The following is a 16,442-nucleotide window of genomic DNA, read 5'->3' as shown; positions in this document are numbered from 1 at the left end:
AATTGTTAGCTTTATTTTCTGATTCGTAGCATAGGCCTATGTAATGAGTTTAGAATTCATATCCTCTAGAGGGGAAAAGTGCCACAGCATTGTTTTGAACTAATCATACTCTGGTTTTGTTGTGATAGTCATGTGAATGTTTAAGCATAGAACTGAATGTTGGATTTCATCAGTCTTTTCACAGTGTGGTGCTTTTCCTGTGGCCTTCATTTCTTTAAATCTTCTGAATCTATGACAGACCAGATGATGCTCTGACCATTTCACATCAAATTTACATCAGTGGGCTATACTGGTCACTTTTAATCACTAACTCACGTTTAGATGTGGGCTCCAGGCTGCTAGCATACTGCTACGTAACGCACAAAGAGCAACAGCAGACAAACTACAAACTGAGCTCAAACTGTGCATTTCTCTGCCTGTACTTTAGTTCTATGACAGATCATGTCAGTGTTTCCATCTGAATATGACTTGTTTTGTTTGGGTTAATGAGTGTCCACCTTCCTTCTCTGGTGAACTGTTTGTCAGAGAGCTGACCCACCCCTCAGAGACCCGAACCCAGGTCTCTCATCTGGATTGAAAATCACAAAAGTGTACCAGAGACAAACATCTTAATCTGTAACTGAATTGGTGAGAAAAAATGTAATCTAACTTTTATGTTGGTTTAATACAAAGGACAGCTGTGTTTCAACTTTTTCTCTTTCTAGTATCCTAAAGAAAACTGAGCTTATTACCTCTGCTAAGGAACAGCGAACGTTATGTTTTCATCAGGGTTTGTCTGTTTGTCTGTCAGTTTGTCTGTTAGCAAGATAACTCAGAAAGTTATGGATGGATTTTGATGAAATTTTCAGGAAATGTTGATACTGGCACAAGGAACAAATGATTAAATTTTGGTGGTGATCGGGGGAGGGGGGGGGCGCTGATCTGCCTTTGCGGAGGTCTGCACTTTTCTAGTTAATACTTTATTTAATTATTTTGCTCAGGACCCTAGCCTGGCCAGCCATCTGGTTTTCTCAGTGTATTCAATACTGAGAAAACAGTCTGGAACTGGTCTATTCGCTGTGAATTACGCCCGATCTATTTTATACCGGACCAATCACAAGTCTTGGGGGCGGGTGCTTCACCATGTGTCATATTCATCAGTTTCTTTTTGCCGCGAGTCAAAATCAGGTCCAAGTCTGGAAATCTCTTTGTTGGTTGTTTGATTAAAAAATAAGGCTTGAATTACAGATTACACCCTGTCTATTTTTCTCAATAAGAAATCTGGCATTGTGGGGATTGAATCCAAATATGAAGGCGGGACTAACAGGTAGGGACTAAACCAATCACAGATAAGTAGGATGTGACGCTTTTGTCAGAGAAATTTAAGAATACAAGGTGTAATCTGTAATTCAACAGTTTTTTTTTAATCAAACAACCGACAACAGTTGTAAAGAGATTTGCAGACTTGGAACAAACATTGACTCACAACAAAAAGAATTCGGTGCATATGAAGCATTGCGAAACACACGCCCCAAAGACTTGTGATAAAATAGGTCGGGCATAATTCACAGTGAATTTAGCAGCTCCATCCGGTTTTCTCAGTATTGAATACACTGAGAAAACCGAACGGCTGGCAAGGCTACCAAGACCCATCCATAGAATTGTTGACCTCAAGTTGCATTGCTTCCATTAGAATCTCCTTGTTATTGAATTTTGCTTTCTGAATATTGGAAAAAAAGCCTCAATCATTGAAGAGAGCTTTCTTACTCACCAAAAATAGTGATATCTTCTCTCTGAATATGTTTTTTCCAGTCTTGTAGGCAAGTGGTTTCAGTAATGAGAGCTGTTTGTGAGTCATGCTTTGTCTTGAGTTAATGTACAGGAGATGGAAAAAAAATGGACTAAAATTATGTTTAATGCTGAATGAAGTCTACGTATAATTTTCTGGCCTTATTACTTGGCCTTACACTGGACTATATTTAACAAAAGAAAAAAAGCTAATACTGTCCAACTGATTAAGTGTTGTTTGTCCACTGTAGATTCAATGTGGCACATCCACAGTGTAAATCCATTATCTGAGTGAATACAATCACAGTTGGATGCTCTTATTGTCATCTTTTCCTCCATTGTGCTGACTTTTCCTTCACATCTTTTCTTGACCTTGTGACATTTTCCATTATGTCCAAAGAAAATACCCAGGAGAAGATATATAACATAATTTCTTTTATTTTGACTACAATACAGTGAACCCGATGTGTTCATTCTGTGTTGATTCCCCCATGGGATCCTCACTATAGTATATGAACAGATGAGAAAATTAATAGAATGCAGACACATGATATAGACTTTAGTATAAATATTCTCTATACTGGGTTATTAACAGAAGCAACAGCTGCCATAGTTTTGTCATCACCAAATGGGAAGTCGGTTAAAAGGCTGTTTTTCGTCATGCAATCTCTGTTGTGACTGAGTGTGTGTATGATCTGTTGTGAGTTACTGTGAGAATGTGTACACGTGTGAGAGAGGGACTGTGGATGTCTCAGATGTTCTTCACAGTTCATCAGTGTTGACATCTGGCCAAACAGCTGGACTCCTCTGCACACACACTGTCCACGCATTTACAAGTGTTTCTCCTCCACAGGTTTTCTTTCCCTACTTACATAATACCCCTGTTCGCTGTCCGCCTTTGTATACTTAATATTTAGACATATCTGTGTTTATGTTTGTGAGTCTGTACACACACTGTCTGACCATAAAAGTTGTTGATCCTGCATCGAGACTTGAATATTTGACATAACACAGTACATGTGTATGTGTGTGAATGCCAGACAGGAAATGTAAACCATGTGTATGTTGAACATTCCAGTCCTTTAACTTCAACAAGCTCGTCATTCAGTCTGAGGCGAATGTGCTTTTACTATGGGAACAACGCAGATGAGTTAACGCCTAAGCCTGATAAATGACAGACTGTGTGTAGTCGCAATGTAGAAATGAGTCATGATGAGACTGTTTGGACCTTACTGCCTCCTGGGGTGACCGGTGCACTTCCTCTTTTTTTAACCCATAAAGACCCAAACAGCCACTGGCAACCAAAAACATCTACTGATGTAAAATATTTAATACCTGTTGATCCACTAATCCTGTCAATACATGTAAATAACTGGTGTAAAATACGGTTTGTCATCTTTTCATGGTCATCAGATATGACCCATCTGGGTTCCGTAGTGAACGTAGAAACACCGTCATCTTCTATAACACTGATTCACCAGTAAAATCTTTGTAGTTTGATCAATGACAGTGGGTGGAGACACTTATTTTATATTCAGTTATTGATATCTGCGTGGAAAAAGTCACTTTTTCTTCAATTTTCTCTGTTTAGATATAATAACTTTTCATGAACATCTACATCACAAGTGTCAAACATGCGGCCCGCGGGCCAAATCTGGCCCGCCAAAGGGTCCAATCCAGCCCTTGGGATGAATTTGTGAAATACAAAAATTACACAGCAGATACTGAAAATCAATGGAGTCAACATAGTTTAATTCAGATTCCACATACAGGCCAATTCAATCTAAAGTGGGTCAGAACCAGCAAAATAGTCTCATAATAACCTATAAATAAAATAATAATAAATAATAAAAAAATGTCAAATCTTCTCTTTTTTTTAGTGTAAAAAAAAAAGTAAAATTACATGAAAATGTTTACATTTACTAACTATCCTTCTACAAAAAATGGGAAAAACCCAAACAAATATGAACAATCTGAAATGTCTTTAAAGAAGCAAATGTCATTTTAACAATATTCTGCTTGTTACTAAATGTTTTGCGTATTTGTAATTGTAATGTAAATCGTAATGTACATGTGTAAATGATAAACTGAGGCAGAATATTGTTAAAATTGCACTTTTTTTTCTTAAGTTGCACTTCTTCCCACCCCTTTTCAGGCATGTAAATGAAACTATTGTTCTGTTCTTCTGTCTACAATTGTTATGATTCTTGATATTTGTATTATTATGTATGTTTTGCTAGTTTGCATATATGTTAAATTTCATTGCATGTTCTGAATAAATCAATAAATCAAAAAAAAAAAAAAAAAAATTCAAAAAAAGACGTCACATTGTTCATGTTATTTAGATTTGTAAGGAAATTTTGTTGATGTAAATATTTTCATAATGTAATTTGACTTTTTTCACTTGTTGCGATCACATTGGGCTGAATGTGGCCACCGAACTAAAATGAGTTTGACACCCCTGATCTACATGATCTGTGAATTAAATATAGGAAAATGCAGGATTTGCAGTGAAACATGCAAAATGAAGAGGATAATATTATAATAAATGATATTAAATCATTTAAGAAAGGTTAAATAGAGAGAAAAAATACAATCCACAAAAGTGGTGCTGGGTCTTTATGGGTTAACCCTTTATAGAGCACATATTGAAATGCTCTTAGTGTGTTAGTCTCCCTCTTCTTGCTGTAAAACATCCGAGTAGCACTTGCCAAAAAGTAAACATGCAATACAGTGACTGCTATAAGGTCATAAACTGACAAAAATCATTCATACTCACTATTTACAGCTTCAAAATGTCTATAAAATCTCTGAGTCACTGTAGAGTGTTATAAAAAAAAAACAATTTTCTTGTCAGCCTCAGAGGCACAGGATTGGCCCCATATTTAATGTTTGCAGAAATGACCAAAAATAGTCACTTGCCTGATAACGGATTAATACAAGAGAACAAAAAATATAACAAATTACAACCTGACCAGTATAAACACAAATTTTTGCCTCTTGTGTCCAATAAAACGGGTATCATTTGCATAAAACTTGACATTTAGGGTGTAAAAACAGACTACCTAAATCAAGTGCTGTGAGAGATGGCTCAAATTTTAGTCATACAAATAAGTACAGATTACATCAGTAATAGTTTGGTTGTACACAGATACCTCATTCTTACTACTGGCATCAGCTTGATTCGCCTCAGCTGGTTTTTTTTGTTTTGTTTTGTTTTGTTTTGTTTTTCCACTATGTCAGAGCAGTGACCACCAGCACCAGAGACTGTCAGATACTGTTTTTAATACAACTTTAACCTAAGTTCCAGCCATCCCAAAGCAGTACTAAACAATGACTGGCTAATCCAGTATTGTCATTACATCTGCACATATGTTTGTCATCATGTTACAGTGTAAGATTCCAGCCAACAGAAACGTTTTAGCAAATTGTCAGGTGGCTCTGTCGTGATAAACTGACCAGGGATTTGAAGTGTACAGCTATATTCTTGCCAGGAAAAAAAAATCTTAATATAAGGTTTAATTTCATCACAGTTCACTTACAGTTTTATGTTTCCTCCTGCGTTGTTGCTCTGTTCGTAGCTGCAGTTGAGTCATGTTGATACAGGACGTAGAAAAATTGCAACAGACCATGAAAAACTAGGATATATAAATTACAGTTATGTTTTTCTTAAAAACTAGTCAGATATGATATTCATAAATATATTGTGACGTGTTGAAGGAGCAGCTGGGGGAAGTTTCCCAGCATGCATTGGGACAAAATATTTTGGGACAGTTTTATGTGTTTACAGTGTTCTGAGTTTAGAAGAAGTGTTGTTCTTGTTAGATAGCAGAGTTATGGTGTGTTTTACCCTTTTTCTTCTTCTTATTTATGTATTTTTTTGTCGAATTAGTACCTCCACCAAGGAATGGCGGAGGTTATGTTTTCATCAGGATTTGTCTGTTTGTTTGTGTGTTAGCAAGATAACTCAAAAAGTTATGGATGGATTTTGATGAAATTTTCACGAAATGTTGATACTGGCACAAGGAACAAATGATTAAATTTTGGTGGTGATGGGGGGGCTGCAACAAAATCCTTGTTATCTTATATTACACCTGCTTGCTACAATATGCATCCTGTACAGAACAGTTGCTGCAGATGGCTGTAATCCAAATTAAAAGTGTTTTAATGGCTAAAGCAGTGGATAATCTATGCTGTTTCTGTCAACAAATGCTCATTCTTCAATTTTCCACTTAGGTTTGACATGGCAGAAGTTTCCTTAAGTCTTTCAGATGTGCAGAAGTAAAGGTTTATATTTCAACTCAAACCGTCACCTTTTCCTAAACCTAACCAATTGGGTTTGATGCCTAAAAACAGCTAAATATATAAACAAAGGGATTATGCAAAACTATCTTAGTTGCCTCAAATAATTACGATCAAAGAATTTACCAATAATTGTATCAAGACTTTTCTTCCTCTTTGGTGAAGGTTGGACGATATCCACAACAACAATAAATTGTTCTTCAAGTAAAATATTGGCTTATGATCAACAAAAATAGTAATATGTTGTCGTTAGTTAGAACCAAGAAAATACAAAACAAGGTCAGTTTAATGTTTTCCGTCTGTTTTGATGCTTCCCACAGTACTCAAACCAATGTGGATAGTACGCTTATAGTGTTTCCACGGGGACATTTATCCTTGTTTAGTCAGAACTCATAGCATCTTTTCTCTTATTTATATTCTCTCCCACTTTGTGTTCCTTGGCAGCAGCAGTGAAAATATCCATACACAGGAAATGGACAAAAAATTGCTCGAGCAACATAATGCAAATGAATAATTCTTTGATGTATCACAGGAGCATTACACTGCATAAAGTCTACCCAGAAAATGGTTTTTGTATGCCTGTTTTTAATGCAAAGATAAAGTACACATAGCTGAGCTGTGTATGAGGGGTAAAGGGTGTTAAATGAATTCAGCTGTACCAAAAATATATACAGATTATCTAACTTGGATGGTACAAAACACCTGCCTTCCCCCTCATGTTCTGGACTAATTACTCATAACCTTGGAACGACAGTCAAACCAGCATTTATAGACTATTCAAAGCAAAACCACACATAGAAATGGCACAGTTTTAATCATTAAAATACAAAATGGCTTTGAAAACTGAATGTACTCCACATTCATAACCATATATTCTTGAAGCTTTTTTTTTCTTATAAGAACAAAGTTAGCCTTGTATCTACTGAACGTCTCTGAACAGATTTGGATCTGTTTTTAGACCAAAGATCCCTGTGAATCCAGTTATCTTGAAATATCTTTAACATATATATCGGATATAAGGGAATGGTTTGACTCATTATTATCAAACTAACAGCCATTAAGTTAACCTCTGTGTTCAGAATAGGTGTGTGACACTTTTTTCTATTCAATGTAGTAATGCAAAAAAAAAAAAAAAAAAATCCACATTTAGCACTATAACACCATAAATCAGAGGTTTTACTTCTAGTGGATTTTTAAAGGTTATAAATATCACCTGTCGCTGAAGATTCAACACTTTTGGAAATCTATTATTACTGTTGATGATATGAACATCTAAGTCAAAATGCCTAACTTTTAAAGTGACTTTCATTGACTCTAAAAGTGGTTTCTTAGTGGTTCTCATCCCATCTCGTCACCTTCGGACAATTGGATCAAAGGCCCCATGGTGTTAGTTTTCCTCATTTTGGGAAACTGGCAGAGTCACTCTCTACTCCCTCTAGTGGCCACATAAATCCGCTGAATATTCATTGTAAATAAATTCAGTTCATATCTCAACAATCCAAAAGATCTGTAACATTTGTGTCACAACTTCATTGCTCTTTATTCTAAATAATGTATTGATCATTTTAAAATTTTTATTATTTCTAGCTGTTATTTTCTCACAAAGTCATAATTTTCAGTTGAGAAGAATAATTAGTTTAAGTTTATGGCCTGTATATTTTATAAATATTCCTCACTGCGCTTTATTGATTGTTTTCCAAATGGATGTGTCATTAAGTGTTTTTGGTTATAATTTTGGTTTATTTCCTTACTTAACGTGTACACTTTTGTTTATTTTTATTTAGTTGATTTATGTGAAGCTAATTTATTTAATGAATGAATGAATACATTTATTTACCTACATTCATTTTTCTGTAACACTGGTCTACAAATTTTTTTTAATTATTTGCTTCAGAGATTAAATGTGCTAAATGTTTCGTATTTTAATAAGATTAATTGGAGAACATATGACAAAAGTGCTGGTTTGCTGATGCTTTCAAGGTATATGATAAAGTGTTATTACACACATATATTGATTTATGTACATTTATATAATAGATTTATAAATCTTCCACTAAATAGAACCTGTAAAGTGAATGTATTCTAATGTGCAGACAGTGTTTTGAAGTAGATCTTGTAGCTCTGAGACAAATATTCCTTTTGAGTCAAACCCATTCTCCCGTTAATTCTTGGTTTTTCACATTTTGATCCAAGGCTGTATCTTGGAAAGTTCAGCCAACCAGCATTTTTGACTTGATTTTTCTTTATCAGTGACTCTCATGTGGTAAAATTTCATTACTTTTATTCTGGAAGCATTTTCCTTACAGACCAGTGTAATATATTTAGATCTATGTATCCAAATAACAAAAAGCTGATCTAAAATAAAGGGAAAATGACAAACAAAATGAGGGATGAACTGCACTGTGACTCAATAATCATTGTCTGAACAAAAATATGGATTTTGAGAATCATTACACAACCGGTTAAGCTTAAATCATTTTATTTAACTCTATGAGAGATGTGAGGTGAACTCTTGACTCTGACTAGAACATACAGTCTGTGTCATATACTATTTCTATATTTAATTGCTATGTTTTTTTCTCAGGACTATTCCCGGCTGTGTTGAACCTGGCGACCATGGCAGAAATATCCGCTAACGCTACCTGTGGGTCATCGGGTCCAGAGATGTTCTGTAAACTGGTAGAACATGTACCGGGTCAGCCTGTGAGAAACCCACAGTGTCGAATCTGCAACCAAAAGAGCACAAAACCATTTGGTAAGAGAAACTCCCACATTCAGCCTATGACTTATAGCTGTAATGATTAATTTAATGAATCATGCCAGATTAGTTAATTAGAGCTCCGTTGGTCCAGATGGTAACCAATCATTTTGTCTTAAACGATAATTAGGACTGAACTGAGGAATCAATCGCAGCGTGGCAAGAGGACAATAGAAAATCAACCTGCTCTCATAATTTATCCTGTCAACCTAACAGTTAGCTATTTAGTCAATCAATGATTCAGATGATCTCTCAGTCAGTCCTTGAACAGTTAGTGAAACAACTAGATGGTCCATTAGGTTTTATTTGACTTCAATGTGACCAAAAGATCATATCACTTTTTTTTTTCTCTGTAAAAGTCAAAGTCCTATCCTGTAACTGCCTGTCATAGAGTAGTCTGCACTGGCGTGATTCTATCATCAAGTAAAAAATATTAACCCATAAAAACCCAAACTTCCACTGGCAACAAAAAGCATCTGCTGATCTAAACTGTTTAACCCTTTACAGTCGTGGAAAAAATTATTAGACCATCAAAAGTCATCAAAAACAATGGTTATGCAATCAAGTACTAACTCCTGTGTGTATCATATGACTAAAACTGACAGAAAAGAAAACATGGAATGCCTAAAAGCACTGTTTTTTTGCAGTACAATGTCATAGCCATTAATGTAAGAACTGAAGTGATTTTTACATCATGTTATAGCTGTGTTTGAGCCCTTACATCAGGGGTGTCAAACTCATTTTCTTTCAGGGGCCACATTCAGCCCAATTTGATCTCCAGTGGGCCGAACCAGTAAAATAACAGCATAATAACATATAAATAATGACAATTCCAAATTTTTTTTAATGCAAAAAATAACATTAAATTATGAAAACATTTACATTTTACAAACTATCCAAACAATAAAGATGTGAATAAGCTGAAAAAAACAGAAAATTCTGAAGCAAAATAAGAAGAAATAATAAGAAAAATTTGATCAATATTCTGCCTCAACTCATGATTTCTACATGTGCATTACAGATCAGATCTACCAAGACACAAAACAGGCAGAATGTTGTTAAAATTGCACTTATTTTTCTTCAGACATTTCAGGTTGGTCATATTTGTTCAGGTTATTGACGTTTTATTATTAAAGGATATCAGAATTTGATGTTCTTTACAGTAAATCAAAGAGAAAAAAAATTGGTGTTGCCATTATTTATAGGCACAATGTCATTACTTTTTTCACATTAAACCAAGAAGAAAATTTGGAGTCATTATTTCTAGGTTATTATGCTATTACTTTCAAGTTTGATGCCCTTGACTGTTCATATCTTCTTCACTTTGCAAAGCTATCCCGCGGGCCGGATTGGAACCTTTGGCGGGCCGGTTTTGGCCCCCGGGCCTTATGTTTGACACCTGTGCCCTACATGAATATTTATCGCCATAACATGTACATTATGTTCAGACTATAAACTTTTAGTCAGCATGTGTTTCTTACCTTATATTCACAAGATGATACTGTAGAAAAGGCAGGTATTAATCTACTTTCTCTCAAAGGAAATAAACATGATACACAAAATATTTCAATATGTTCAGCAGGTTCAACATAATGTTTCTAGTGTCTCAGAAAGTCCATGAGAAAATATTCATAAAGACCAATAAAACCTGCAACAGGGTCTGAAAGTCGATGCTACACTCTGACCTAACTGTCACCGACTGCACTTAATTGCTCATTAACTTTATTGTTCAGTATTGTGGCTGTGTGGCCCTGCTGCTCGCTTATTCTTAGTGTTCATAGCATTCATAAGACTAATACAAATAAAAGCTACATTCAGTGATATGTAGCACCAACGTGGTGCGTTGAAGGCAACATCCTCTTAGTATACAGGGTGGGGAAGCAAAATTTACAATGAACATTTAGTTGTTTTTTCTCAGCAGGCACTACGTCAATTGTTTTGAAACCAAACATATATTGATGTCATAATCATACCTAACACTATTATCCATACCTTTTCAGAAACTTTTGCCCATATGAGTAATCAGGAAAGCAAACGTCAAAGAGTGTGTGATTTGCTGAATGCACTCGTCACACCAAAGGAGATTTCAAAATAGTTGGAGTGTCCATAAAGACTGTTTATAATGTAAAGAAGAGAATGACTATGAGCAAAACTATTACGAGAAAGTCTGGAAGATACTATTAAAGAAGAATGGGAGAAGTTGTCACCCGAATATTTGAGGAACAGTTGCACAAGTTTCAGGAAGCGTGTGAAGGCAGTTATTGAGAAAGAAGGAGGACACATAGAATAAAAACATTTTCTATGATGTAAATTTTCTTGTGGCAAATAAATTCTCATGACTTTCAATAAACTAATTGGTCATACACTGTCTTTCAATCCCTGCCTCAAAATATTGTAAATTTTGCTTCCCCACCCTGTATATGTATTTTGATTGGCTGTCAGTGATTCAACATTCAGATGTGATATCTCCTCTGTTGTTGTCGCAGTAATGTGGAGAACAATTTGTTATTAAGTATTGGATTGTTCGCTTAACATCTATACATTTATTTCATTACTTGGATTTATTTAATTATTACTATTCTCATTCATTTAAGGGCTGATTTAGGTTTGTGTGCAGGTTTCATCCACTTTCTACATTAAAAAGGTAGGAAGGATTGCACATTAATTCATTAGTGATCCATGTTTACCACAGTGGACTGTGTGTTCAAACAGGTTGACAGGAAAAGTACAAAATTATCTAATTATTATTATTGGGTGTGATGCAGCCACATGCTTGTGTTTAAGCCAACATTATCTTTGTCATTTAAGATAAGATGCTTTGATCATGAAGGAAATTCAAGGTTAAATGCTTTTATTTGTCAGATGTCCATGTTATGAGCAATGTACTGTAAGAAAAGCTCCCCCGACGAGGATGGGATTCGAACCCACGCGTGCAGAGCACAATGGATTAGCAGTCCATCGCCTTAACCACTCGGCCACCTCGTCCTGTTGCACAGTGTCATATATGAGCAGTTCACAATCAGTTATCAATAACCAAACATTTAAAATCGGATAAAAGTGCAGTAAAAATTGGAAAAAAGACAACGCAAAACCATAATGATAAATGACAATAAATACATCATGATAAAGTGTTCTCAGTGACATAAACCCCCACAGTAATATGCTTCAATTTGTATTTTTCAGTTCATGCTTTATACATAGAGGGAATTACAATCGTTATTATAGATAGCATTTATGGTGTGGATGTACATTTAAAGAAAGAGAAAAACAATGAGGTTCTACTTCAAAACTTAAAGACCTAGAACTGTATTTGTGGTGACTTCCAAATACATTTTTATTTATCATTTATTATTACATTATCCTTTGCATTTTGCATTTTTCAGTGAAAATTAGTTATTTTCCTATTTTCAGTTTGTGTATCATCGTATACAGTCGCGGAAAAAATTATTAGACCATCAAAAGTCATCAAAAACAATGTTTAAGCAATCAAGTATTAACTCCTGTGTGTATCATGTGACTAAAACAGACAGAAAAGAAAACATGGAATCCCTAAAAGCACTGTTTTTGTCAGTACAATGCCATAGGTATTGACGTAAGAACTGAAGTGATTTTGGTTATTAGCAAGAAAACCATGGAAAATGGCTAAATATCAGCTCTGAAATTAAACTGTTTTGAGCTATTTTTGTTGTTATCATTATATTTGTCCAAACAAATGTACCTTTAGTTATACCACGCATTAAAATGAACAAGAAATTGAAGAAAACAAGGATGGTCTAATAATTTTTTCCCCGACTGTAGATGATCATAAAAGCTCTGCGCAAATATAATTATTATGTGAAACTGAGAAAATTGAGGAAAAAGTGACTTTTTTGCAAGACATGTCATTAACTGAATATAAAAAAAAAAAACTATGGATTTTACTGGTGAATCATTGTTGCTGAAGATGACAATGTTCCCACGTTCAATGACAGAGTGTCCAAATGTAAAAAAAAAAAACCCAAAAAAACAAAATCAAAAGACATATCTGATGCTACTGAACTGCTGCTAAAATGCATTTTACCTGAATTATTTCAAAGTATTGCTCGGATTAGTGATTGGAAAGATGATAATCCTGTAAAGACTGAACTGTTAAATCATTGACAGAAAATTCCAGTTCTTTGAAACTGGATCCTTTATTGGTCCTTCTGAACAACCAAAAGACATTTTTTTCAAAACTCAATCTCCATGTATGAGTTTCAATTTTGCATCGTATTTCATACATCAGGTCTCAATGCTTAAATATTATTTTTGAACAAACAAAAACATAATAAAACACAAACATGTCTAACAAATTGGTAATTCTATTGCTAAATTGGCAAAGTTCTGCCTCCTGCCTCATTAATGACAATCTTGTAGTGTCACTGGAAAGGCCTCTGGTGAATGAATTCCTCCCCCCTGGTGGAGTATCCATGTATTGCATGTATCTAATTGTATACATCCGGATTTTAGAGAAAAAAAAATATCACACTGATCAGGTAGAGGGCTTCAAAACTCATGTATCAAATATGATATGTTTGGCGTTATAGGGTTAAACATTTCAGATCAGTAGATAGTTTTGGTGGTTTAGGTCTTTTAGGGTTAAGGAGCTCATCGTCGACTCACGTTTACTTTCCTGCTAAGTTTCATGGAAATCAGTCCAGTGGTTACACATACTCCCAAAGCGATCATATAACCTCTGCGGTGGTGATAATAAACATTAGTGCTGTAATTTAATTGTATGATTCTGTTGAAAAGCAGATAATGTGACGAATTAAGATCATTCACGATATAAGCTCACGTGTTCACCCACATAACTAGTCAAAAATAAGATAAGAAAAGGAGAGGTCAAAGCTTAAAAAGATAAAGAAAAATAACTGTGACAGACTAATTACAAAAAAAACAGCATTACTAATGTTAAAGATCAGCTGTTTTTAATTTGACTGATCACTTACGCAGTAAATAGCTCTGGCTGCCTGTGTCGTGACTGACGGAGGTTAATTAAATGACTGATTGACTCCACGGGCCGTTTTCTTACAGTCTGACAAATTAAGTTTTCAAGTATTGTTTTCCACTGGCACGTTAAAATTTTTGTACTTTCATATTTCCCAGATAGAAAAGAGTTAGAGGGAAAAAAACAAAAACAGCCAAGTGGTGTTGTTAAAAAGAGAGGAGTGGAAGACCTTTTACTGAAGATCTATAGCTCCTTCCTGACAGTGATAGTTGCCATGGTTTTTAACAGAAATGTCACACATAAATAGCCGTGTGATCGACAGCTGCCAGTCAACCTGAAACATCTCATCTTCTCTTAAAAATGCACTTTCACACACCTATAAACACACAAACAGGACCGCACACACAGCATACACAACCACTCTGCATACTCACCTTTGCCATATAAGAAACTAATAATGTGCTTTATCTACCTGTTCCATTATGGTGGATGTGTGGAGCAGCTACAGAGCCCCTAGCAGTAGTTTTTTATTTATTTATTTAGTTTTAATTCAAAAGGGAAAATATATCGTAGAAAATGGGAACGAAGGCTATTATTTTTTTTGTACGTAGTGGAAAAATGTGCTTTTAATATTTGGCCTTGAACGGTTGAAATGTCAGCAGTGAAAAGAAGTGAGAAATGACAGTGTAGAGAACATTTTATGCTATAACAGTGCAGGAAATGCTAAATTGACTTGTAGATACCTGACATTTACATAGCATATAACAAGTGATGTGTCTCCTTTTTCTCAGAGCGTCATCCTGTCGAATACGCCATCGATGGGACCAACCGCTGGTGGCAAAGCCCATCTATTAAGAATGGAATGGAGTACCACTATGTGACCATCACACTCGACTTAAAACAGGTAAACACACACATATGCAGATAGGTATATTTCTTGCCTTTTAAAGACTTTCACAATCATTTCATCATCATGTCCATCTCCTTGCGCAATATAATTGTCCAAGAAGTTCTAGAAAATGTTCCATATTTCCCAAAACTTGTTAAATCTTTCCTTCAGATGGTTCACTTCTTCCAATATGACCTATACAGAGTTTAGTTTCAAGGAGACAAATACGGACTGAGGAACTTAGAAATTTAAACAACAAACAAACACATAAAAAAAGCTTTATATACTGTACATATAATATTTACCTACCTACCTACCTACCTACCTACTTACCAACCAAATGGATAATTTAGGATTGAGAGGGAGCATTTTACCCATAACTTGACCTAGTAATTTAAAAGTTGAATATAAAGACTTATTCTACAGCTCTAAAGTTCATCCCGTTATGAAACTAACAGTGAATTGTGGCATCATTTAGTTTTGTATCTTGGATGATTAGATATTGATGTTTGTATTATGTATTATTATGTCATGAATGTCTGAAGTTGTTTGTATATTTAACATCTGGATACCAAGATGGAAGTACAGGGTGGGGAAGCAAAATTTACAATGAACATTTAGTTGTTTTTTCTCAGCAGGCACTACGTCAATTGTTTTGAAACCAAACATATATTGATGTCATAATCATACCTAACACTATTATCCATACCTTTTCAGAAACTTTTGCCCATATGAGTAATCAGGAAAGCAAACGTCAAAGAGTGTGTGATTTGCTGAATGCACTCGTCACACCAAAGGAGATTTCAAAAATAGTTGGAGTGTCCATAAAGACTGTTTATAATGGAAAGAAGAGAATGACTATGAGCAAAACTATTACGAGAAAGTCTGGAAGATACTATTAAAGAAGAATGGGAGAAGTTGTCACCCGAATATTTGAGGAACACTTGCGCAAGTTTCAGGAAGCGTGTGAAGGCAGTTATTGAGAAAGAAGGAGGACACGTAGAATAAAAACATTTTCTATTATGTAAATTTTCTTGTGGCAAATAAATTCTCATGACTTTCAATAAACTAATTGGTCATACACTGTCTTTCAATCCCTGCCTCAAAATATTGTAAATTTTGCTTCCCCACCCTGTAAGTGTTTATATTTTTATAAGTTCCTTTCAACTGATAACTAATTACTCCCTCTGTCCTTCTGTCCATCCATCCATCCATCCATCCATCCACCCATCCATTGGATTAGGAAAGTTAGCTGCTAACCAGTTACAACACATCTGTGTCTTCTTAAAATATATAAGGCACCAGATGTGGCCTTGAGGCAACCACTTGAATTTTTTTATTTTCTCCATTTTCATTGTGAAAAAAATCCTCTGCTGCTGATCTAAAATTTTAAAAAAAAGTTAATATTATATATTTGCGACATCCTTCTCTCTACTTCCAGACGACATCATAATGCTGTTTTAACCCTTTCATGCATAAGTCACTCCAGTGGACAGTTATTTTCCAGCTGTTCTCTTGTATATTAATGGGTTTAGTTGTTTTAGTTCCATATCAGCCAACACAGTGGACACTTACGCATCATCTCATATCCTGACATTCATACCATTACTATAACTTTGCTGTTCTTGATGAACCTGATGTACACTAACATGTTTGAGTGTAAATCAGTTGTTATTTGTTCGACAAGAAGTTTTTTTTTTTTCACATTATCTCGATTAAGTGAAGAATTAATAGCGTTAGAATGTGAGAAGACATCA

General features: G+C 35.0%; 1 protein-coding gene and 1 non-coding gene across 8 annotated transcripts in view; one reads left to right on the top strand and one right to left on the bottom strand.

The window, feature by feature from the left end:
- lama2 (laminin, alpha 2) overlaps positions 1 to 16,442 on the top strand; it is a 400,339-nt gene that overhangs the window by 81,802 nt on the left and 302,095 nt on the right. For all 7 annotated transcript variants that reach the window (XM_030128899.1, XM_030128898.1, XM_030128896.1 and 4 more), the window contains exons 2-3: positions 8,654 to 8,824; positions 14,588 to 14,700. In XM_030128899.1, the coding sequence (XP_029984759.1) occupies positions 8,654 to 8,824; positions 14,588 to 14,700 (284 nt within the window). The remainder of the gene's footprint in view (positions 1 to 8,653; positions 8,825 to 14,587; positions 14,701 to 16,442) is intronic.
- On the bottom strand, positions 11,731 to 11,812 carry trnas-gcu (transfer RNA serine (anticodon GCU)). Its single transcript has one exon. It is a non-coding gene; the product is annotated as a tRNA-Ser (tRNA).

Source organism: Sphaeramia orbicularis, chromosome 24, assembly GCF_902148855.1.
Source record: "Sphaeramia orbicularis chromosome 24, fSphaOr1.1, whole genome shotgun sequence".
In the NCBI taxonomy this organism is placed as follows: Eukaryota; Metazoa; Chordata; class Actinopteri; order Kurtiformes; family Apogonidae; genus Sphaeramia; species Sphaeramia orbicularis.
Note: the sequence above shows the minus strand (reverse complement) of the source record. Positions and strands in the feature narration are given on the sequence as shown.